Below are 23,947 nucleotides of genomic sequence, written 5' to 3'. Positions count from 1 at the left end.
CTCCTAGCTGGTTAGCAACTTCAGCTGCTTACCAAACACATTCAATTTTGCTGTCAATACAACCAGGACATTTCTCTTTTCGCCAGATCTTTCGGTTTTGGCAGGATGTGGAAATGATGGGGCCAATGCACAGCCACCTGAATTCCCTTCCCCAGCCCTGCAGAGCCCCTCGAGCAGCCAGAGCCGCTGCTCAGCACCCTTTCAGCACGAAGAGCAGCACCGGGCAGCGAGGCACAAATCTGGTGTTAATGTGTGAGGTTAAAAACCCCCCAGGAGCTGGTGGTGGTGGCGAGAGAATAGAGGGGGGGCACCCTACTGGGTCCGAGGACTTTTCAGTGCCACAAAGCACTTTCCCCTTTCCTTTCTGCCTCTCTGTTGTTTGCCCTCAGGACCCCATGGAGCGTCTCCAGATGGCGAAGCAGGAAGAGATGGGGAGGAAGGGGAGGGAAGCGAGGCTGGGGCACGGGGTCCGGGGCTGTGCCGAGGGACGGCAGGACTGCTGGCCTAGGCTGAGAGGCAGGGACAGCTGCTGTGGAGGAGGAGGATTACGAAGAGAGAGAAACAGCCTGGAGACAGCCTTGTTTTACACCCGCGTTTCCCACAGAAGCTGTCCTTGGAATCTGCCCGTGGGAGGGAGAAGCCGAAGTCTGTGGGGCCCTGGGAGAAACGGCTGCTGAAAGAGGGACCCTTCCCTGGGGGACAGCCCCTCTGCTCCCAGCACCATCCCGGCCCCTTCGCAGCAGGATAGAGCTGCAGGGCTCGGGGGCACAGCTCTGTGGGGCTTTGGCTGAGGGTGCAAGGCATCGTGTGGATGGATCTGCCTCCCTTCTGCTTTGAACCGAAAACGGCAGCGGCTCCCTGAAGGCACCCCACCCATTCCCAGCTCAGGCGGGGCCGAGCAGAGCTGGCAGGCGACGATGCCCCAAGAGTGGGCGTAGGGGCAGGGCCCGCCCCATGCAGCCACCTAACGGAGCCTGGATGGCATTACGGGTACCCCGTGAGCTGTCCGGGCAGGAGGGCTGCAGGGCAGGGAGCTCAGAGCACCCCTCTCGCTCCATCAGCCTCAGTGGAGCACACAAAGCTCCAAGGGCGCAGGAAAAATGAAGTCCCCCTGAACCCAAAGCGATTCCCTTTGCTGCCTGAAGCCGGGCTAGCACCGAGCAGTCCAACAACTGTGCTGGCAACACTGCAGAGAAAGCCAGACCCAAGGGGCTGCCACGCTTCTGCCCTTTGTGAATCCACCATGGCAAGCTCCTCTCTGCCTTCTCCATGGCTTCAGCCTGCTCTGCTGGGCTCTTGCCGGGCAGAGGAGAACCTCTGCATCACCGGCTGCTTATGCAATCAGCTTCGCCCCGCTTCCCTCCACCAAACCCCTGGCACACACGAGCACCGCACACCCCACCGGCCAGACCGCTTGCCCGGCCGGGCGGCTGAACCAGAAATCGCTGGCACAGCGCTCTGGATGCAGCTCCCACAGTAACGTTTTTGTATATGAATCGGTTCAACAAATAAACGTGCTCTGACAAAGGCAATCAGATGGAGTATTTTGTGGCAAGGAAATGAAGGAGCAGGAGAGCGGCCTCGGCGCGGTCAGCGCGAGCATAGGGTTTCACTGAGTGCAATGCTCTAATGAGATAGTAGACTTTCCGTAAGTCACGCTCATCTGGATTTCATTACGAGCCGTGGCCGCGAGCCAGGGCTGAAAGGCTCTGGCCCGGCTGCAGGACAATTTCAAAACAAAATGGACTCCAAACATCTGGAGAAATGAAGAAAGCGGGAGAGTAACGTGCGGGACCGGGGCTCCAGCTGATGCTGTGGCATCTCCCCCGTCTGCTGCAGGCAGCTGTGCGCGGGGCGCAGCGCAGACGGCCTCGCCGCGCCGCCAGGCAGGGGCTGCCCCCGGGTCTTAAAATAAGGCCACGGCTTTCAAGGGTACGCTGAAAGTAAGTATTTCAAAATCACATTTGGCCGAAATCCTCGCCAGCTTTTTCTCTCATAAAACAGCGTTCATTTTCCGATGAATTTTGTCTCCCCTACTTGTACTACCAAGCACTCGTTTTACTCCCTTTGCTGCTGAGGGACGTTTGCTTCTTAACGCAGCAGCAGCACAAGCTAGGCTGTGCTCTGCCCCTCACACTCTCCTTGTGTTGTCAGAAAATCCACACCGTTGGTTGATCCCAGACACCAGACCCCACCGCATCTCCTTTTCTACCTTTACTATTCACTGGGAAAAATAGTGACCCTGCCTCTCCCACCGCCTCAAGTCACATTTAAGCAGCTGCCCTATGACAAGCACTAAGAAAAGGATGAGGAGAGTTAACAGGAATTTTGTGGCAACTCTAACAGTTCTCCCACATGTAGATTTTCAAGCTGATCTGCTTTTATTTTAATCCCATTGGTCCCTGATAAAAGAAAAAACAACCAACATCAAACCCAACCCGTATCAACTAGGAAGCACTCACACTGATGGTGTCCTGATAACAATGTAGACATAAGACACTCAAACTATCAAATATCCATCTGATTTTTAAGAAAAAAACTGTTCCCACACAGGCCATCAGGATTTATCTACTGTGCTTCAGGTGAAGCTCTTGGTCTGCAGAGCACTGTGACCAAATGCATGCCATTTTCCAAGCGTATCTCAATGCGTGTTTTACACCAGTAGGATGGGAAAAAGAAGACAAGATCAACACATTGACAATAAATAAAAGCTATCTGCATTTCTAAGGAGACACTCTGGTAACTCCTCCTGCCTTACAAGCTGAATAAAGAAGCTTTGCAGAACACTTCTCTAGGCTGTGAAATAGGTGAGAAGCAAAGGGAAGCACAAGCACGGTGCAAGCTTCCTTCAGAGGCTGACCTGTACTCTGCTCCCCAGCCCTTGACGAAGCTCATCCGAATCGTGCACATTCTGGTCAGCTGGTACACGGCCTCGAAGCCCTGGTTCACTGACTGAGCCAGGAGAGCTGCGAATTCCTGGTTGTTGAAAATCTTCAAGTTGCATCCTGTGAAAAAAGAACAGGACAAGGATAGAGGCATGAGCTTAATCACATTAAGGAATCTATTACTTGCTGAGAATGGAAAGAAACCTGGTGCTGCTCTCCCATGTCCCCAGAGCATGTGATAGCAGATACAGATTGATTTAACACAGGATTGCAGAAAAGGAATCAAGGTTACCACAAATCCACAGCTCATGGGCTGAGAAGGGAGAAAACCACGCTATGGACAGAGAACAATGAGTGCAAGTGCTCACAGCAGACTGCGATCTGCATGACCAGACTTGGGGTCCTCATGTGGAACCTCCTTCTACCTCCTGTACAACCATTTCCTTCATATTTTAATTTAAAAGCATAACTATGACCATAACGCCAATTAACAGCAGTTGCTACAGGGCCTGAAACAAATGAATGCCCAGGCGAAAAAGAGGAACTCGTGGTGCTGGATTTGTGTGGTGGCTGTCAGCAGAATTAACAGAGAAGTTCTGAAGTGAAACCGTTCTGGCAAGCTAGAAAACGGTTATCAGGGTTAAAAAAGCTCATAGAAGAGCTGTTTCTGCTATAATCCTCTCTTAAATTCAAGTACGATGTGCCAAAGAACTTTCCTTTAAAACTAAAGTTCTCCCTCCAGTGTTTACTCACAGCTGAAAGGGCTGAGAACAACCTATTCCATTGTTCTAGGTGATAAAGGTGAAATATAATCGCATTCATCACGGTTAAAATTAAATAAAAAACTACAAAACTCTAAAAAAGACGTAACTAAAAAAAGCATCGCCATGCTTGCTTTCTCCCAGATAACCAGAAACAAGTTAAATGCTGAAACTTGGCGTGCAACTAGTGCTCATTTGGGATTACATATGGGCCAAGTCTGAAAAACAACCATTTGGACTATGATGAATTGTTTTTTTCTAAAATCACTTCTGAGCCTACTCTCTTGGGCTGGACTCATACTGTCATCTGTTTTGGGTCGAACCGCACAGAGCAAAGCGTAACCGCATTCAACGGCTCAGCAGCTGCAGAAAAAAACTACCATTTCTGTGACCATAAAAGAGCACAGCCCAAGAGCATCTTGCAGAGAGTTTGAAGGGAAGCTGTGTCAGGCATATTACAGTTTTCTAAGAGGAAAACAAGGGTGAGAGCATCAGGGCCAGGCTGAGCACAGAGAAAGAGCTGTGGCAAGGAAAGCAAACGAGCTGCTCAGCCTGCCAAGCTGTTCAGACCGCAGGACGGGATGGGAACAGGTCTCTCTGTGACTGTGCTGGGTAGGAGGGGGGCTACAACGTGGTGTGATCAACATGGGAATGAAGAAACTGGTTCGAAACCAACAAAGATTTGAAGGTGGATCTGAGAAGGCAGCCAAAGACTGTGGCAGAAGTGCGGAGAGCTGGCGTTCAATAAATGCGCCTCAGATGAATTTACAGCGGAAATGTGGGTTGTTTATGCTTTCAGATGTTGACTCCAGCCCGGGTGGACTCCTGTGATGTGGCTGGAGAATTAAGTCATGTTTGTAGCGCTAGCAGCTGCTTCCTAAGCATCTGAGAAAGGAAACCCGTTAACGTGGGCCAGGACTTGTAGTGTATAGATCTCTTCTCTAAAAAAAGAACAACTATTTCTCAACAAAAAGTTATTTTTAAAAAGTATATACATACTTTTAACTTTTAAAAATAAGGATTTGTAATCCTAGCTAAATATCCTTTGGAAAAGCATCTTCCCATCCTATCTCTTTCATGTATTTAACAGAAAAGTATATTTTTCCTAGATAGCTGCAATCAATTCTTCTGCAACCTTTCAGCATATCTCAGAAGTGTTTGCTGTAACCAGAGCAACAAAGTACCTGTAAAGGGGATTTCCCTAGAACAAAACTCATTCACAAAAAATGGGAAAAATGTTTTCCTACAGAATAGAAAATAATAGTAATTTAAATTATTACAAGTTAATCTAAATTAAAAAAAAAATATTATCTTATTTTAAAGATAGGGACACAATTTTAAGCATGACTATCATGCTTAGAAGGCGAAGCCTGCGCAGGATGACAGCCGGGGCACGTTTCCTTACCTGGGGGAATCTTGCAGACTGTTGCTGGGTGCCAGCCGTAGCGCTGGTTGCAGTTGGGAGACTGGACAAAAATGGCACTGTCACTAAGGCACTCGGCAAACACCTCGCCGCCAATGTAGTAGAGCCTTACTCCTCTTCCTAAGAAACACACAGCAGGGGTTTGGGTTAGTTTAGAACATCTATCTGCAAAACTGGAAGAAGGGTTAGCTGAGACAGACAATCTGCATCCAAGAGATCTCAAAAAGCAGCTGAACTGTGAATGAGGAAAATGAAACCCGCCTCAGAACCGCGCTCTCCAGCCCTGCTGTCAGTAGCAGCCTGGGGCTGCACGATCTTACCACCTCGCAGCCTGCTCATTCCAAACGTGCACGACTCTGCTATTTTCCATATGAAGGTACTATTGGTTAACATATGGTCTTCAACCTTATCCAAAAGGCATCACAGCTGCATACAGCTGTTTGTTTATTACTTACTGATTTGGAATTAGATTATACAACGTTTTCAACAAGTTACATTTTCTTGAGATTACATTTGTAAACCAGGACAAATATCTACTTCCCATTTGAGTTTATACACATTACTAAATTCTCAGTTAATAAAGGGACAAATTTCAGGAATTCATCCTCATTACTCAAATAAATATTTGCTGTGGTCTTACACTGCTATTTGAAAATCCTGCTTTCATTTTTCCATGCTGCACAAGGAGCCTGCTGAATTTCAGGATTGATTCTGAATCTTGGCTTGTTGCTTGTTTTGTGTTTGTTTGTTTTTAATCATTTGTTTATTTATTTACTGGTGCTACAAATCATTTCAAAAACAATTAAGGAAAAATTGTCCTGTAAAACTTTACTGCACAGAAAAAGGAATAAAGGGGAACAAAGTCAGGACAAAGAACGTGTACATTTCTGACAGAAAACAGCAGAAAACACAGCAAAGCAATTTTGCCTTTTATTAAAATTGCATAGGTCTGGGATATTCTACTTAGCACCAGCTTAACTGAAAACAAAAATGAGTCTTACAGTATAAGCAAGGAAAAAGGAAATTGAGATGAAAATTAAGTTTCCATTTTTAAGAGAACAGTTAAGTTCAAAAATAAAAGAGTGCAGGAAGAAAAGGAAAACACAAGCTAACCACTAACATCCATTCAAAAAAAGTTCTGAAGAATGCGTGTAGAAATTTAAATTCTGTCTATCTCTATTACGTTCAGTGGTTTTAGCATTCCCCAGTGCTTTTTTTTGTATTATACTTTTATGAAAGAATACAATTAGTGTTCCTTTATGGAAGATTAGCCTGCTAAATCACCGTGAATATTCAAGTATCACAGGGTTCTAAAACTGACCAAACTGCACGCCAGGTGAGTAACCAAAAAATCTCTGCACGCAGGTCTCCACCTTCCACCTTGAAAAGCACCAACGAAAATAAGGAAATAGAAATTACCAATGTGTCGTCTTGTGAGTTCCACTGCTGCATTTCTGTTCACGTTAGACAGCAAACCAAGGCAGAAGCGTTCAGAGTTGGATGGGTCGGTGAACCCATCCACGGTCATAGAGGGCTGGGAGGCGTGGAAGGTCTCCCCCACTCGCTGGTTGAGTTCATAGTAGGATATCGAGCACCAGAAAGCTGGCTCGCAGTAGGTAACAGGCTGCAGATCTGCACAAAAACAAAAAGCAAAGTGAGTCACAGGCCCTCAGGAGGGGACGGGGGGAATGAAGAAAGCACTTGTTTTGAAATATCGTTCTGCTTCATTCCTTGGGCTCACTCTAACAATCAAACTTTAATTACTTGACAGATTTTAATGGAGCGCAGCTAGAAAGTTACATCATCCCTCAAGCTTCTGGCACATGGAACAATCACAAATACTCAGAGGTATTAGTCACTTGGTAAGTGGGGTGTCACTAAGCTATCCTCATACTTGGAGAAAAATCTTAAATAGAAAACTAGCTTTTTGATGAAATGTAGGACCACTTTTGGGAGACCAGTACCCTAAAAAAAAAAAAAAAAAAGAAAAAGAGAGAGAAACCCTAGAAAGAGCAGCCCACAAATCTGCTTTCAATGACACCGATCCCCTAATCCCAATTCTGTGCACTTACACCAAAGTAACCAGCAAATAAGGCAGTCTGACTTTTGTTCTTACTGACTCTGTTACAATCTCTCTAGTGCTGCTGAAACCAATAGAGTTGTCTGCAATACAGACCAGACTGTCTATAATAATGCCATCGAAGTAATTTAAAAACTAGATCCTTTCTTCTAGTCTGCTTGATGTCAAGATCTCAAAAGAAAATCCATTTCCCCAGTAGATGACGACAAATGTCTTGTACCGGGGCTAGTTTGACTCTGCCTGTGGACCAAGTGAAATTAGTTCTGTGAACAGACTGAGGCAGTGTCAGGAAGACAATAAACGCGTGAAAGGTGGGGCATTCACATGGCTTTGGATGATTTGTTTAACTGCTCGCTGAGAATTTTGCTAGTAACTTCAGCAGAGGAAGGCCCAAGCCAAATATTCTTGGAAATGCTGCACTCGATGGCGTCCAGTCGTACTGTAAGCCACGAATCTGCTGAGCAGAGAAAGTGGAAAGCAGACTAAGCTAATTGATAGGCGCTCTATTTCCCACATTCAATGCAAGAAATAAAAGCCAGAGAAGAATTCCCTTCGTTCCCTCCTCCCTACCCCCAATTTATCACTTCATCCCCGTTCACCAGGTGCTTGACCGGAGAACAGAGCAGCTTCCCATCTGGCCAAGGGGCAACACCACCGAGCAAAATGCAGCCTTTTTCCTAGGCTTCCCCATCTGTTGCTCTGGAAAGGCTTAGGTGAATCTGGGCTTAAGAGCTCAGCTCCTTCCCAGCCTCCTCTCCCCCTGAGAGCATCTCTGCAGAGGTCTCAGAGTCGTTTTTCATTCAGGACCTGCTTTGCTCTGTAACCCTCAGTAACAGGCTGCAGCAGCCTGGCTTCAGCCAGAAGGCACGATGGTTTCCTCTCCATTACTGCCACCTGAGTTCCCAAAGTAGCTAAAACCCAGAGAAACGCTTTCGTTTCTGCTTTGTTACAAGCTCTGCTGACAGCAAATAAGGAATTGAACAGAAGCGTATCGGGGGAACTCCGTCAATCCTTCGCAGATCTGCAAAGCTGTGAATTTTGGAGCCTTTACCCAGCCCCAGCTTCTTTTACAGTCTCTATCTTTCCTTAACTACATCACCCGAAAGAAAAACGTTCTGTCAGAGCAAATCCCACTGTTTCTGTTCTCCTCCACACATTACACCCACAAAAGAAAAACTGTCTCTTCCCCTAATGGAAGAGGGCTTAGTGCGCTAGCCCCTCTCCTGACATGCACAGATGATGCCTTTTTCTATTCTATTACATCTTGGTTGCCCCACTGGAAACTGCCACACCAGGTCTATTTCTCCAGGGCCAGCCTCATTTAATCAGTCAGCAGTTATCTGTGTGCACCGTAACTCCAAGTTATAAAAACAACGAGGTCTGTATTGCTCTCTATGGTTTCGTGGTCCTTTTCATCAGCAAACACCTTTGCCTGCTTGGGACTGAAGGGAAGTGGAGATACCCCACTGAAGGATGTTGAGAAATTTTATTGCAAGCTTATTTGCAATTTGAGGACAGACACAAACCAAAAAAGTCCTATTTTAAAGAAAAACTCATCTCTCAAAAAATGTAACCGCGCTTTTAATGGTGCTGCACTCTCCTGTGATTTGTGGTCTTGGGCTTTAGCGTAAGCTGTCATTGAATGGGTGAGCTGCATTAAAATCACGTAAATCCTGCCTGAATCATCTCCAGACATTTTACATTTTGTCTTGCTACAGCTTTGCTTTCATAAATGTCCACTGCCTGTTGTCATGTAACCCACACCGCATCTTCTCTACAAGGCCAAAGGACTGTTCAGATTCAGAGTTCAAAACTTACCGTGTGCTTTGCATACTCTACAAAGTGCTCAAAGGGTAGTTGTTCCCCCAGTTTCGGTTAACGTTTTTGATACACAACATACATCAGAAATTACTGATTTACGTTATCCCAGTGCATTAGTTGCAGCCACATTAGCTCTGCCTCCCGCAGAGGTTAGGAGATAAATGTGTGTGCACACTTCCCCTCTGTGCTTTGAGGAGGGCTGTCTCTTCCCTGCTCTGGGAATTGGTGTTTCAACACAGAGAGTCACAGAGGCTTACGTTCCTGATGGATTTGTCCATAGGGTATGTGCTTGTTTCACTTACAGCTTTTGCGTCAAGTCTTTTGCGGAGCAAACCCTGACAATGGATTTCCTGTACACCAAGGGACTGCCTCACTCCAAAATAATACGCATGCAACCTCAGGCCTGGCCCTCGGCCAGCGTAAACTCCCTGACTTCATTCCCAATGTCCACATAATGCTGGCAGCTCTGCTTTCAGTTCGGTTTTCTGTATTTTTTCCAATTCAAATTTCAGTGATACAGAAGAGATGGTTGGATATCTACAAGTTCCATTTATATCTTTTGTTTGACTACTGAAAGCGTGGACCCAATGCTTCCAGAGCAAATGCACAAGCTGAAAGGAGAAAAAAAAAATCCCCAAATGTTACTTGCAACACTTTCTGTGTCTGTGGATGAAAAGATGAACTGAAAGTCTCTAAGTTCCTTCAGTCCCTTATTGCAGAGTTACAGCTTTATACTGAAATGCACTGCAGCTCAAACAAACCTCGCTTCTATTGTTCCAGTCAGTTTGCTTCATGCTAGTTTATTGTCTTCGTAATTCTCTGGAACACGGCCATGGGATGGAAGTCCAAAGTTCAGCTTAGGCAAAGTAAACTGCCTTAAAAGCTTCAGGCATTTCTGTTCAAATAAGCGGCCATTCTCAGTACCGTGACATTATTTTCTTAATGGTGAAACTGCAAAAATACCTCACATTCTGCTGCTGGGAGCTTGCTGAGTTTCCCTCACTTCACACCGCTGTGTTTTTTAAATTCCTATTTAAATTTCTTAACAAACAGACAGAGGAATCCTGGTTCAACGTCTGCAGATTAAAGCAACGCCCTAGGCTCTGCTCATCCGAAGAACTGTGTGGCACAGCAAAAGCAGCAGCACTGCAGGCCACGAGCCACCAGCTAACTTCTGTCTGACTGGAGAGAGACTCAGCAAGGCTGAGAAAAAGTTCTGCTCTTACAGAGTATGCTTTGTGGCCTGCAAAGACTGGCAGGCTGACGGACCGTGGGCTGCTCGTGCTTTCACCTGCAGCGCTACAAGCAGCTCCTTCCTTCGGATATGCCATCTACAAGGCACGGATGGTGACAAATTTTCACGGACAGTTGTTAAGAGCTGCTCAGGGATGTGCATTTCTATTCATTATTTTGTAGCTTCCTCGCATGCAAAAATTTACAATATGAGTTTAAAAAAAGAGACAAGAGGTTCTTAATTTGTGGGAGACCTTGCCTAAGAGCAATAAATATTTGGTTTGCAAAATTTGAAGATATCTTTTAATGTCAGTAAGTTGAAATGTTTTTTCTGATGTCTGCTCCCTAGACTACAAAGAGATTCCTTGTGGTTAACCAGCTTCACCTCCTCCTATTTAGTTTTTTGTCACCAGACTGCACATTAGACCTCCTCCAGGCCCATCAGCTGAGCAGCATGTGTTAATAAGCAGTGTCCTGGTTAGAAAGGATATGCGCTGGGGCCTCTTTCCTAGAAACTCCTTTTTTCCTTATGTAAGGCAGATGCCACAGTCAGCTTGCCAGGTTGGTTTTGTTACACATAATTGGCTTTTTATTTTTAGGTTGACAAAAAAATGCTAGAAATTCTCATCAACTCCTAAGCAGCATGCTTGAGCATAATGGATTCAGACAGGAGAAAAAAAAAAAAAAAAAAGAAAGGAACAGAGTCAGCTACATATTCATCTCTGAGCCTTTAACAGTTAAAATGAGTAACAAATTTAGTGGCACTGTGGCAACATATTCCATGCTTTAAAAAAATAAAAAAAAAGAATTTGAAAAAAAAAAGAAGAAAGAGAGAAAAGAAATCCCCTTCAACAGCCCCAAGATATCCACAAGTCAGCCAATGACTGACAAATTTTGGAGCAGTGTCAAAGTACCCTCTGCCAGGATTAAAAGCATATGTAAACTTTATGGCTATGGTTATTCGAGAGTAATCTCAAGTGGCCTGTGTCTGCTGGCTTAATGAACATGTAGAGAACTGATCTTGCAGCTAGCCTGAGCTGTGAGTATTTTTAGGAGAGACTGTTGAGAGCAATTTTAAATAAGGTGAGAGCTCAAACTAATGAAGATCAGACCTTCCATGCCTGCAGGTATGAAAATGAGGAGCAAAACCATTTGGGAAGATAAAGAGAGGTTCAGGGAGAGCCACAAGACCTCTAGCAGTGTCTCAAAGGCCCTGTTCAACAGCTATTTCTACTTCTCAAGAGAACTCAAGATTGTGGCATAGATTGAGCTCTCCTGAAGAAAACCAACGGTCCAGTCAATCACAAAAATCCCACAGGGCATCCAAGGTCTGCGTGTCTCACCTACAGCACTGCTCCAGGCTCTTGCAAGTTTAAGACCCCGCTAACACCTCTGATGCTCAAGCAAGGATGTCTGTGACTTCTGTCTCTCTCCATATGCTAGCATTCTTGATCTCTTGCTGGTTATTTGGGCTCTCCAAAAATGCACCAACCAACCAGCCTCCTCCACTTTGCTCTGTTCTGTCCATGCCCAATTTCATGCTACAGTAACTACAGTGACAATTGCCTGAGCTGACAAAGCAGTGCAGGCAAATCTGGTGCTCTGAACTTCACCCCCCTATCCACAGTACAGTCCCCTGTACATGGACAGCAGCATTTGCCCTGTAATGGATGTAACACCAGGTTATAAACACAAAAAGTTGTAAGGCACACTGGAACATGATAAAAGAGACCAGTAAACACCAAAAATTTATAAAATAACTTTCCAAGAGATAGAATTTAACTACAAACTCTCCCCTTTAAAAACAAAAAAAAAAGGCAAGAACTCAAAGCCACCAGCAAAACAGTCAGATAACATTCCTTGCAAACTCATATAATCTAACAAGTGTATTTTTCCTGCAGTCCTTCACTCATTCTTTCTGGTATTCATCTGCCAACATTTCTTTTTTTCTTATTTCACACAGAGTTGCTATGAACCACAGTTACAACAGTGAACAGGATTAGCAGAAAGGATGATCAACAGTGCTCACAACCTCATCAAACATGCACAACATCAAGAAATAACGTCGTTATTAAAATGTCACTATCTTGACTGTAATTACACACAGTGCTCAAGATCACATGCTTACCCAGATTACTGTGTGCAGGAGACATAGGATTTGGTGATAAGTTTGGAGAACCTGAAAATCAAGACATTTTAATTATTACTATGGCATCTGCACACGGAAAAAACACTTGCATGAAATCTGTGCTGCCCAGGCTTGTTGAGAGGGAAATCCCACTTCTTAGCTAAGTCTTGTTTTGTGACACTAGCAACTTCTCTGATGCTGATTGCTATTTACATGAGCTTCTGAATGCTCTTACTTACGATATCAACTTGCGACATCTGCAGTACTACTAAACACCCTCAGAGAGTTTAATTCACTTAAACTCTACCCATTAATTTTCAAAAAGGCACATGCAGTTGTCTCTTTTATTTTCACATGCAGTAAACAAAACTCTGGGCGCCATCATCACAGCTACACTCAAGCCCAGCTAGCTGGGCATTAAAGAACTTTATTGTACATTATTACATATTGTACATATCGTATATCACTCGATATATGAAGGAATCTTAACTGGTGTTGGGACAACGGAGTATTGGATCAAGCTATACAGATCTGACCAAACAATTGTCTGAATTTTATCCCCAGTCATTACAGTTTTGCCCACAAATTTTGTGTCTGTACTTTGATATCTGCACTTTGATGTCTAGAGCCAGTTCCACAGCCTCTGGATGCCACATGGATGCAGGTAGGTGGTACAGCCCATCCTTTCTTTCCTCTCACACTGACTTCATCTGGTTTCTTTAACATTTGTTTTTCTATAAAGAGGGAAATCCCTGACATCTGAAGGAAGGCATATCACATTTGAACACAAACTAGGTATTTATAGCATCTTCCAGGCCAATCCTCTTTCAGTCCACTTCCCAAAAAGCCATACATACATTCCAAATGTCAACCACATTACCAGTAATTGTATGTGCTGAAATGTATTGTGTCAATAGGCTTATGTTTGATGTAGACAAACAAACCCACACTCCCTTCCGCCATCTGTATAACTGGTGAGAGACTGCAAGTCATCCCTCTTTTAGAATCCCACGTATGCTCTACGGCTGAAAACATACAGAGAAACCAGGATATTTGCATGCAGTATTTGCATTAATTAGGTTCTGCATGTCTATCTTTATGCAAGTGCCACATATTTGCATATCCCTCTTGTAAAGCACCAGCCCTTCTAACCAAAGACATGTTTTTGTTTTTCAAGCAAAAGTTTTAGAAATTAAGCGTCTAATTCAGTACTTCTTACTCACAAGCACTGGCACAACTCCGATCAACAGGATGCCTTAAACAGTTACCCACAGAAAGACAAGACCCACATATTTAATTTTAATGTGCTGATATAGGTTATCATGAAGTCTATGGCTGCTCAGTCTAAATCTTGTTTAATGCCTCTTGTTTTCTTGGAAATATGAGAGAACCCAGACTTTCAACATTCTTTGGGATATACTCACTAAATGATAAACCCATTTAAAAACAAATCTGCTAGTGGTCATTTCATATACACTTAATCAGACATTTCAGCACATAGAGTGAACAGCCAAGTAATCAGAAAAATGCCTTTTCAGAAGGTGCCAGCTACTTGCCTAATTTTCATGTGCATAAAGATGCATGAATGCAGTACAATGCAAAATATCATTGTTAGGTGTGTCTCCACTGTTTCAGACTCACCAGAAGCTCCAAAACATACTGTCCTGTGCTTTACATGAGATGGCAGGCTACATTTGCACTCCTTCAAGGATAAAATAACTCACCACCATCTGATTTTCAGTGCTTCAGAGAAAAGCTTTAGAAGTCTCTGGTATGACCTAGAAATCTACAAATGGCAAAAGATGACTTACCTGCATCCATGCTGGGGTTCATCTGGTGGTCACTAGTTTCTCCATCCTCACTCAAATAGCCTGGAGGGGGTGTCTCTAGAATCATAAAATGATCATACTGTCATTACAACTGGATGAAAAGTCTGGATTTTAGACACCAAATATGTTTACTTTGTCATTCACAACAAAGTAAGTTGTTGTTGTTTTTTTTTTTAATTAATTTTCTTCCTTGAGCTTCTGAGAGTAGGAGCTGCCACAATCAGGGTAATAGGCATAGTACGCTTGTGAATAACAAAGAAGGGAAAAAACAAAATCAGGATTTTCAGTCCCATAAAACTTTAAGCCGTGTCGACAGTTTTCTGTCCAGATATTTTTCCTTTCCTGGTGTGCAGCTGCATAGTTTGCCCATGCAAATAAGGTGTAAATTGCTTGTAAAAAAAAGATGCATAAATAGAAGAGCTCAATTCCATCAGAAATTTACTGAGTTTTACTCAAATTAGAACGGCTGAATTTTATTCAAATCTGAACTTGTTAAGGGAACATTCAGCTTTAGATTCCACAATAAACTGACTACGTACTACCACAGGGAAGAGGTGAGTTTAAAGAAAACAGAACTATAAACAGCACTCCCGTGCGTCTACATTTACAGCTTTCATCTGCTTTCATATAGGTTCCCACTTCTTAGCTTCATAGCAATGATAGAAACAAAGACTTTCTACTCATCCAGCTTAGCGTACACAGACACGATTCACTGTGCAACATGACCCTTTTCCCTCCACTCCCTGGATGGAAGATATACAGTACCTGGAATGTAGTTGCTCTGTGGCTCGATACCTGCTGGGAAGTTAGTGTTCTCTGGAATAGAGTGACTGTAATCGTCTAACGGCGGGAACTCAGCTGGGATCTCCGTGTGCCGAGGCACCAGCACTGGAGGTAACACTGCACAAATGGAAAGGAAAAAAAATAGAGAGAACATTAGCAGCTTTAAAATAAAATGACTGAAACCCTAGAAAATGAAGAGAAACCAGTTTGGAGTAACACCCTTAAACACATGCAACACTGAAGTCGCTAATTAAGGGACACAATTTGATACTTGCTTCTGAAATAACAGCAGCAGTTAAAGATGCTATTCTTAACGTATCTCAGCTGGGGATGGGATACGTGCTTAGCTGAACACACCTACTCTGTCTGCCCCTTGCAAGGCAAAGAAACAGGTCTTCTTGAAAAACCATTTGAAGGAAGTTATATCACCTGATTCAAAATGAAGAAATTTCATGTAAAATAAAAACAGCGAGGTAGGATTAGCATAAACATCCAGACTGGTTCTGCAGATTTGTACTGACATGCAGCAAAACTATCTGCAGTTCCAGATGAAAGTCTCTTTCAGAGGCAGAAGAAGAGTTCAGAACAGGAAGTTCAGATGTGTTGGGAGCTATTCTTAGATCTACGTCAACTTAACAGTAAGGTTTTATCCTTAATTTAAAACCAACAATACCAACGGTTAGGGATGCACAACACTGCCGTAGTTCGTACCTGTACCTCCTATGTGTGAGCTGGTTTTGGGCACACAATGACACATTAGGAAGCTGGCAGCTACACAACCTGCTCGACTTGGCTTTTATCGATTTTAAATGATATTTTCCCCCCGAGTGCAGATTCATAAATTATTCTGCTGCATACAGTAAGAGATTATCATCAATAATAGATACATTTAGGTTTTAAAAACCTACGCCTGCTGCTTTATTCAATTTAGAAATGCACTTATAAATCCCTTATGCTGCTACCGAGAAGCTGAGGTTTCCACACGCAGGGGCAGCAGTACCTGGGGTTTCCACTCTTTGGTAATGGTAAGGATTCACGCAGACTTCATCCTTCTTCATGTTAAAGGCGTACTCGCACATCTCCATGGCCCGCAGCTCATGGTGGCTATGAAGGTCTGGCCACCGCCACAGCCGGCAGTAGATCACATGCGGAAGGCCTTTGCGGTGAGATACTTGCAGCCGGCCATCTAACGACCTGCAGGCAGAACAAAAAATTGATTACAATGTAGGCTGGCGTTAATACACCTCACAGTGACCACAGACAGCCCAGAAAAAGCCAAATGTGAAGGCTGCCCAGCCAACTCCGTGCCCTGACACCGTCCCCAAAGGCGCTAGGCCTCAAAACCGGCTGAGGCTGCAAGGAGGCCGCCTGCTCCCGGCCTTCACGCCAGGGAGCGTGTCTCTGAAAATGGCAAAACCATCTATTTTGTGTAACAGCCTCGCCCCAGATTTATTAACTTTCTGAAAAAAGCTACACCCAGTCAGAACACACGACTTCAGTGGTACTCCTGAAGCCTTTGTGCGTGTCCTAGCAAAGCAGCCATTTGCACGGCTCTCCACATTTTAGTCTTAAAATAGGCGCTCATGAAACCGGACTTCTAGAATACAAAGACAGGAATTTCAATTGCGACACAATTATCCACAAATCACATAAGTACCTTTTATTTAAATGGTGTTCACAAACTTTACAAACAAATGAGGTTTCCACTTTCATTTTCCAAAGTGCAGCTTGAAAGCAAAATAAAGTTTTTTTTTTCAGCATTGCTTGCTTTTGTTTTTACGTTTAGCCCATGTCTCCTCCAACTCATTTTTCACCTAATCCTGTCCTCAACCCAGAATAGCCTGTTCCTAACAGGCCTTCCTGGGAAGCAGGACAAGCGGCTTCAAATCCTCCCCAGGAGAGGCAAGAGTTGGAGCAGGGTCTCCTCCATCCTCAATGAGGGCTCCACTCCCTAAGCCACTGAATTGCCCCCAGGCAGTTTCTTTGAAGTCTAACCCTTCACTTCCCTTGCTTTTCTTAATGATTGAAACGAAACACTTTGGGGTTTTGGTGAAATGGATTTTTTTTTTTTTTTGATCAAGGAAAGAAAAAAAAGAAAATTTTATTTTTTCTCGGAATTATTTCCCTTGGTTCTTTGTGTTGGCTGCCAATCTAGAAAAGCAAAATAAACGCAAACCAAAACACACAAACAATTATTCAAACAGTGGTTGTGCTAGTCTTGGCTGCCCTAGGAGATGTTTCCCAAAAGCTTCTCTGGCAGAGCCTGGCGACACTCACACCTCTTGTACACTGCTACAGCAACGGGGAAGGCAAAGCACACCCGAGTCAACCTCCACCTGGTGTAGGGGAGCAGGGAAGCACATCACACAGCTGGACACGTATCGGATACAAGGGGTCTACACCAGCACGGAGGGACCTGGGGGTACAGGTTTCAAAACATCTACGACCTCCAAGTCTTAGAAACATGCACAACATCCACAGCTACTATTTATAACACATCAATTTATTAACGCATTGATCTGGTGTATTTTCCAAGCTCCTTCTGAGAACTACAAAGCAGAAAGCAAGCTTTCCACGTGAGACTCAAAAGGACGGCAGCAATGTCTAGAACTGATCTTGAGTGGAAGTGGGGATCCTGGTACTGATTTCAGGGAGGGCAACACTTGACCTATGCAACCCCTGTATCTGTTAGAGTGAAAAAAACTCAATATGCATATTACAAAATACACTCATACACACTGAAAGAGGGAAAATCTCTAAAGAAAAAGAGATTAGGTCAGAAAGCTGAAGCAAGGAACACACCAAGACTTTTTTTCTGCTCCTCCTTCAATTGTCTTTGCCCACTTGGAAGGACGCCTTACCTCCTAGTGAGGGTAAAAGAGAGAAGAGAAGACTTGGAGAGATTATTCAAAGTGTTCTGCAGGAGGCACGACCGTGGCAAGGTTTCTTACTGTTGCCAGTCACCATCGGCAGCACGTTACAGATGGATGTCCCAGAAGCACAGGGAGGGCCTAACAGAGAGTGTGTGACTTACCGAGATTACTGGCAAGGACAGCCCTCTGCCTGCATTTCCCAGGAGAGAAGAATCTCCTTCCACCTACAGCAAACTTCCCAGCCAGCTGGGAGGCAAAGCGCACTTCTTCCCATTGCTCCAGGGTTCTCGGCAAAAGCTATCAGGTCTTACAGGAGACGAGCCAGTACATCTACATGCCTGACTCACTCTCTGGAAGCCATGCAAGAACACATGGACATCTCCACGCACTTTCCAAGCAGTTACCAAAACCCCATGAAGATGGCATCATGCCTTGATGCTTCCTCATGGGTCCTCTGAACTCCTGCACTCACTGTGCTGCTGGGATGCACGTTGTACCTAAACCAACCATGCCAGGAAGGAGACATGCAGTAATATGGCAAACCTGGACATCGTGGCTGCTACAGGGACTGAATTTGTGGCATTTTTCCCCAGGAGGCAGTGGCCCTTGCTGCCCAGCCAGGTTAACGGAGCAGTTCTGATAACAAAGATCTCGCAGGAGACAGCAGCTAGAGACACCAGGCCACTGTTGTCTGTGCAGCCCCCAAATGCTGAATAGCTCCACAGTGGCTATCTAACCAAAACCAGCCTAAAATAGCTCTCAGTTGTTGGTATCACAGCTACTCACTGCCGTCAGCAGACTGCAGGCTGCAGAGAACATGTTGGGCTTGCTATCTGCCACTGCTCACAGCAGAAGAGATGGACTTCTTCATGATCTTATCTAAAAGGACTTTTAAAATGACAGAGCCATATGTTTTATTTTCCAACACAACAACCTCCCCCTTCTCCCCTCTCCCCCCAATAGGAAGATAAGGTAAAAGAAATGACATTCCCCCAAAGCCCTGGAGGCTAATTACATTCTTAGGATTGTGAAACCTCTCCTCAGCCTCACTGTTAAGAGGCTCGGGACAAAACAACATCTTCTTGGGAAGGACGTGGCTGAGCGACAGGGCAGCTTTATCTCCTGTTGTCCTGCCTCAGCCCTCGAGGAGTATTTTTTCCAAATGATTTTGTGGCTGAGATGGGACACAAGATTAGATAGGCAAACACTGCTCTACTCCAGGCAGCTTTTTGCCCGAGGTAATTAGACAGCACTCTAATTACCACAATCAATTGCCACGTCTTTATTAGCTGGATGAATGCTCATTCCTGGGTGCAAACACTTGATGGGAGCACAAGAACTGGCTGGAGCACCCAAGTCATCGGACTTAGAAATTATTTAAGCTGCAGTCTCAGGGATGGCAGAGCTAGGAATGGGCCTGGCACTGCTGAGTGAGAGGCCTTCCTCCTGCCCCAGGCCTTCCCTGGCTGCAGCAGTTCCTGGAGGAACTTGATGAATGCCCAAAACCCGTGTCAGATGAGCTCGTGTATGCTGTTGTTAATGTGTACCAAAGCTCAGGATGTATTTGACTGCTTCTCAAGCCTGCAACCCTCAGGGACGACCCACACACGTGTCTGTCTCTCACATCCATGTGCAGAACAATCAGATAATAAAAAACTCCTTACAACACAGCCTTCAGCCTGTCGCAGTCGTGTTCTGAAGCACAGTCTGATCCTGAATCAGAGTATTCCCAAAACCAGCTGACAGCTCAGCACATCCAGGCTTCATCAACATTTACCGAATCTAATTGCCAAACTTTCTATCAGGTTACAGAACTGTTCCTTCCTCCTACCTTTCTTTTAACCAGCCTGTGCTGAACAGATCTCCATGTACAACTGACTTGATATATTTATTATTCCATACCACATAACAGGATTTCTTCTAAACATAACAAAGCTTCTCTGCCCAAAAATTCAGTGCAGGAAGGTTTTCCAAAGCAGCACCACTTATTCTGGTGGGGCAGTGTCTCTCTCTCTTCCCAGTCAAATGCAGCTGAACACATTCGTGTCTCCATGCTGCACTGTGGGATTAAATAGCAAAGGCTGGGAAGAAGTCTTCTTTTCACAGCACTGATGTTCAGACCCCAGTGGGTGATGCAGACTCCCACTGCCACCTTGTTAACTAGCACGTATCCTGAGCTTGCAGGGTACGAGTGAGAAAATATTGTGATCTACAAGCCTGTAGTTATCATTGCCTGCAAATGTGGGAGTGTGTTAGCCTAAGGCTTGAGGGCTACATTGTTGGAGAATCATAGAATGGCTTGGGTTGGAGGGGACCTTAAAGACCTGGCTGCTCACTCAACACGGTGTGTTCACACAGGACCAAGAAGCACCCAGGGGAGAGGTTACTCCCCAGCTAGGCCAGCGATAGCCAGAGATGAAAAATAATGAGTAAGGAAAAGAGACCAAGGCCCCAGGAATGCAGTCAGGTAATTTAGCTGCTTGCACAACAGCACGAGGCATGGTCAGGACAACGTTGCAGTAGCCACAAGAAGCAAACAAGAAGCCCCTCAGGCTGAACACCTTCAGGATTGATCCATCCATACATGTACATGCTGGTACATTTGCTAGGGAAGTTTAACACGTGGAGCTGCTACCCCAAACTGTCCAGACTACTGCTGCTGAAAGAACAAAGGGCAACAGTGACTCTTAATAGCAAAAACAGAGAAGGGAAGAAAAAAGAATGACAAAAACACTGAAGTATTATTTTTTTTAAACAATCCTCTGTAACTGTTTGAAAAAGAGTGAGGAGTAAATAGGAGAACATTACATTGCATAACAGGAATTTGATTTCTAGGCCTGATTACAGTGTTTCTTTTTTCTTTTCTTTCGTCTTTTTTTAAACCCTGATTTAATTTGTAAGATCCTGAATCAGAAAAGAAATAAAAACACAACGCTTATTTTCCTCATTGGGCATTTTGCAGATATCTTCCCTCCAGAGAGGTAATAAAACTCTTCCTGGTACTCCTTCTCCTTTAAAAGTAAAGCTAAAAGCACTGGAATGCAGTAGCACAAATCATGCAAAGTGATGTAAGCAATAAGATACTGGAGGTTATTTCTGTCAAGGCTGAAATCTCCAGAAGTACTCTGGTAGATCAGAGGTCCATCCCACTGCTTCCCCTCCCTTTCCATGCACATATATTCACTCCTGCTTGCAAAACCCATCAGTTTTCCATCACCGTCATTAATCTTCCAAGAGAGCAAAATGTCTCAGTGCTCAAGTATCCAGTAACAGCAGTATGTGCAAAAAGGGGTTAAGGAAAAGAGAAAAACAACCAGGAAGACAAAGTCTCAGTTACACATTTCCATGGGGTTCTTATTAAAAACCACGAGCAGAAGCTGTTTTTTAAAACCATGACAAATAAGTTACCAGTATGCTCTAAAATGCACCAGGAATTATGGCCACAGGCTGTGATTTTCTCTTGAGCACAAAACATGATAAGTAGTTCCTTACTGGCCCCGCATCTGGTCTCCACCAGGCAAGCAAGCACTTACTCTTGTAGCAAAACCTGGCTGTTGTGTGCAGAGCACTGAAATATCCACAGGGCTTCACTGAAAAGTTGGATAAAATCGCAACTTTCCCTGAATACTGGCCAAATGAAAAACACTGAATAAAAAAAAAAAAAAAAAGACCCATGCAGCACATTTGTAATTCAAAAGCTGAACCCTTGCCATCTCTTTCCCCTCAATTTGCTCAGCATCACTAAATTTTCCAGTTTCTGGTGCAGTTTTAACAATACTGTCATTCAAGCTCAAGAATTAGAAGTAACTGTGCCCAGCTGAGGCTTGCAAGGCACGTTATCACACTGCCATAGAGGAAACTGGTAATACTTCTACTTAGCAGGTAAATTGATAGGAGATTAAAAGAATTAACAAGCTTCTAATTAATCTGCAACGCATCTCTGTGGAAAGGATAAGTTTTTACTACCCCAAAGCAAAGAAGTTAAATGATTCTCCCAAACAAAACAGCAGTTTGCATCAGAGCCCCACCAGGAATAAGGTAGCCCCCTCAGGGCTACCAAAGACCACCGCTGTTTTGTGCTGGCCTCTCATCTGGGCTGCTGACGCTTCCCACTCAAGCCCTCCTTTGGATTTGGAAGCAAACCACATCTCCTCTACCCTTGTGGATGGTGTGTGGGTACTTACAGGTAAGCTCAGGATCACAGCCAGTGGGTGGCACAGCTCCATGCATCTGCTGGCCATCGAGTCTCGAGCACAGCCTGCTCCAGCCTACAGCACCAGGTGAAGATTTGAAAGGTAGAGAGCAAATCCCATTCCTTCCGGGGCCACATAATTCTTCTACTCTAGGCTCATTTGTTCAGGGCTTGCAAAGTAGCTGACAACACAGAAATTACCAACACGTCCCGTGTGCGCCTTGCTGCCTATTTACATCTCCGTCTTTACCAAGGCTTCGCAGACTTCCCCAGCCCCCACTTGAAAGCTGAAGAAATACAGCACGGAGAGTTGATGTCAGGATCAGATTATGACAGCATGAGTCATTTATTAAGATTCCAGTAATGCTAAGCTCTTTAGCAGGTGCCTTGAGACCATATTTTTCAGAGTCTAATTTCAGATTCAGACATAAGTACGTTTTATTGGTTTACCATAAACTGTCCATTGCTGCTCCTTAAAGCCGCCTCCTGCTTGTCCTGTACTCCGCAGCTCTCTTCTCCCAGACGTGTCCACTTCTACTCCATGCTGGCATGCAAATAACAGCTTAGTTTCATTTAGTTTTCTTTAAAGCTATGGATAGGTCTTTTTTTCTCACATAATATCATGATCTATTTTTCCTCTGTACCTTTTCATAATCTCTCTGTTGTTTACACCACTTCTGCATATGCCACAGCTACAGGATACTGGCTACTGGCTATCAAAGCCAGTCCCCTTTCTTCTACCTTTAACCACTTTGTAATTATATGCCCTACATCTTTCACCTCCTCCTTTTCCTGATCACCAGTACCACAGAAGATGGATAATTTGGAGACCCAACTGTGCATGCCCTTCACCGCCCTCTGCCCTAAGCTGGCCACAATCAATCCTACTGCTTCATTAAGGCTTGTTTAATCATGAACCCAGTTCTGAAGTTCCCAATATTCATCCAGATATTTCTACCATTTACACCTGTCCGATCACACTTGGACCTGCCAGGTGGATGGCATTTCTCACAAGACACACACTCCTACTCCTGATGCCTAAAGGAAGGCGATGAACGGGAATTCAAGTGGCAGGACGCTGCTCCCAGGACCTGCAGCAGGGATCTTGCAGCCAAAAGTTTTATTTTGGGAAAAAGGTAGTACTGCACTACTACTAGTTCACCTTGAACAGAAATTGGTAGAGAATAAGGGATGCAAGCAGCATCTGAGAACTGAAGGACACGTATTTCTGAAGGTAGTGCATCCAAGCCCCTTACCACAGTTATCTTTTGTGGAGCAAAGTTAAATTTTGCATGATTTCTATAACCCCACTGAATTTAAATCTTTTTTTTTTTTTTTTTTTTTTCTTTTTCTTCTAAGCAGCCCTGGTCCTTTTGTTTATTTCTGCAAACTTTCTTTGCCCAAATCTGTCACACTCATCTAAATTTATTTGAGCTCGAGCCTTGAGGGGACCGGGGGTGGAGGAGACAGACACAGTAAGGAGCTCAGCCTCTCCCGAGGAGCGTGCCTTTTTGGAAACCCATTTATCATACAAGCTCGTCACTGCTTCCCAGAACCCTGCGTCTAACTCCAAACGTGAAATCCAAAAAGCAGCAACACGCTCTCGTCCAACCGAACCAGCAGCTTCCTTTCTCCGAGGAGATTCCAGGCATACTGACGGCTCTGTGTGTTTCTGTGCTGGGAGGAGTTTGGTGAGGAGAAAAGGGATGGATGGAAATGCCAAAGACATTCAGGTTACCTTCCATAACGCAGAAGGTATTCCAAACAAACGTGTTTCAAGAAAGACTGACTAACCAGAGCACATGGAGCTGATAGTAGTCTAGTAACACTCCCCACACACCAAAAAAAAAAACCAACAACCAAACAAAAAGCTGCTGCAAAACTCATTTACTGTGTTAGCTTCCACGGCAATCACACTCCTTTACATTTAATAGCTAGC

The 23,947-nt window shown here is 44.4% G+C and overlaps 1 protein-coding gene across 2 annotated transcripts in view; it reads right to left on the bottom strand.

Moving 5' to 3' along the window:
- SMAD3 (SMAD family member 3) overlaps positions 1 to 23,947 on the bottom strand; it is a 72,866-nt gene that overhangs the window by 4,849 nt on the left and 44,070 nt on the right. The window contains exons 1-8 of one of the 2 annotated variants that reach the window (XM_032194744.1): positions 22,001 to 22,390; positions 15,944 to 16,137; positions 14,926 to 15,060; positions 14,143 to 14,217; positions 12,332 to 12,382; positions 6,489 to 6,701; positions 5,052 to 5,189; positions 2,861 to 3,005 (exon numbers count right to left, since the gene is read on the bottom strand). In XM_032194744.1, coding sequence (XP_032050635.1) covers positions 2,861 to 3,005; positions 5,052 to 5,189; positions 6,489 to 6,701; positions 12,332 to 12,382; positions 14,143 to 14,217; positions 14,926 to 15,060; positions 15,944 to 16,028 — 842 coding nt within the window. In that variant the 5' untranslated portion in view covers positions 16,029 to 16,137; positions 22,001 to 22,390. Of the gene's footprint in view, positions 1 to 2,860; positions 3,006 to 5,051; positions 5,190 to 6,488; positions 6,702 to 12,331; positions 12,383 to 14,142; positions 14,218 to 14,925; positions 15,061 to 15,943; positions 16,138 to 22,000; positions 22,391 to 23,947 lie in introns of those variants that run through there. The other variant, XM_032194743.1, reaches the window with a different exon arrangement.

Source organism: Aythya fuligula, chromosome 11 (assembly GCF_009819795.1).
Source record: "Aythya fuligula isolate bAytFul2 chromosome 11, bAytFul2.pri, whole genome shotgun sequence".
In the NCBI taxonomy this organism is placed as follows: domain Eukaryota; kingdom Metazoa; phylum Chordata; class Aves; order Anseriformes; family Anatidae; genus Aythya; species Aythya fuligula.
Note: the sequence above shows the minus strand (reverse complement) of the source record. Positions and strands in the feature narration are given on the sequence as shown.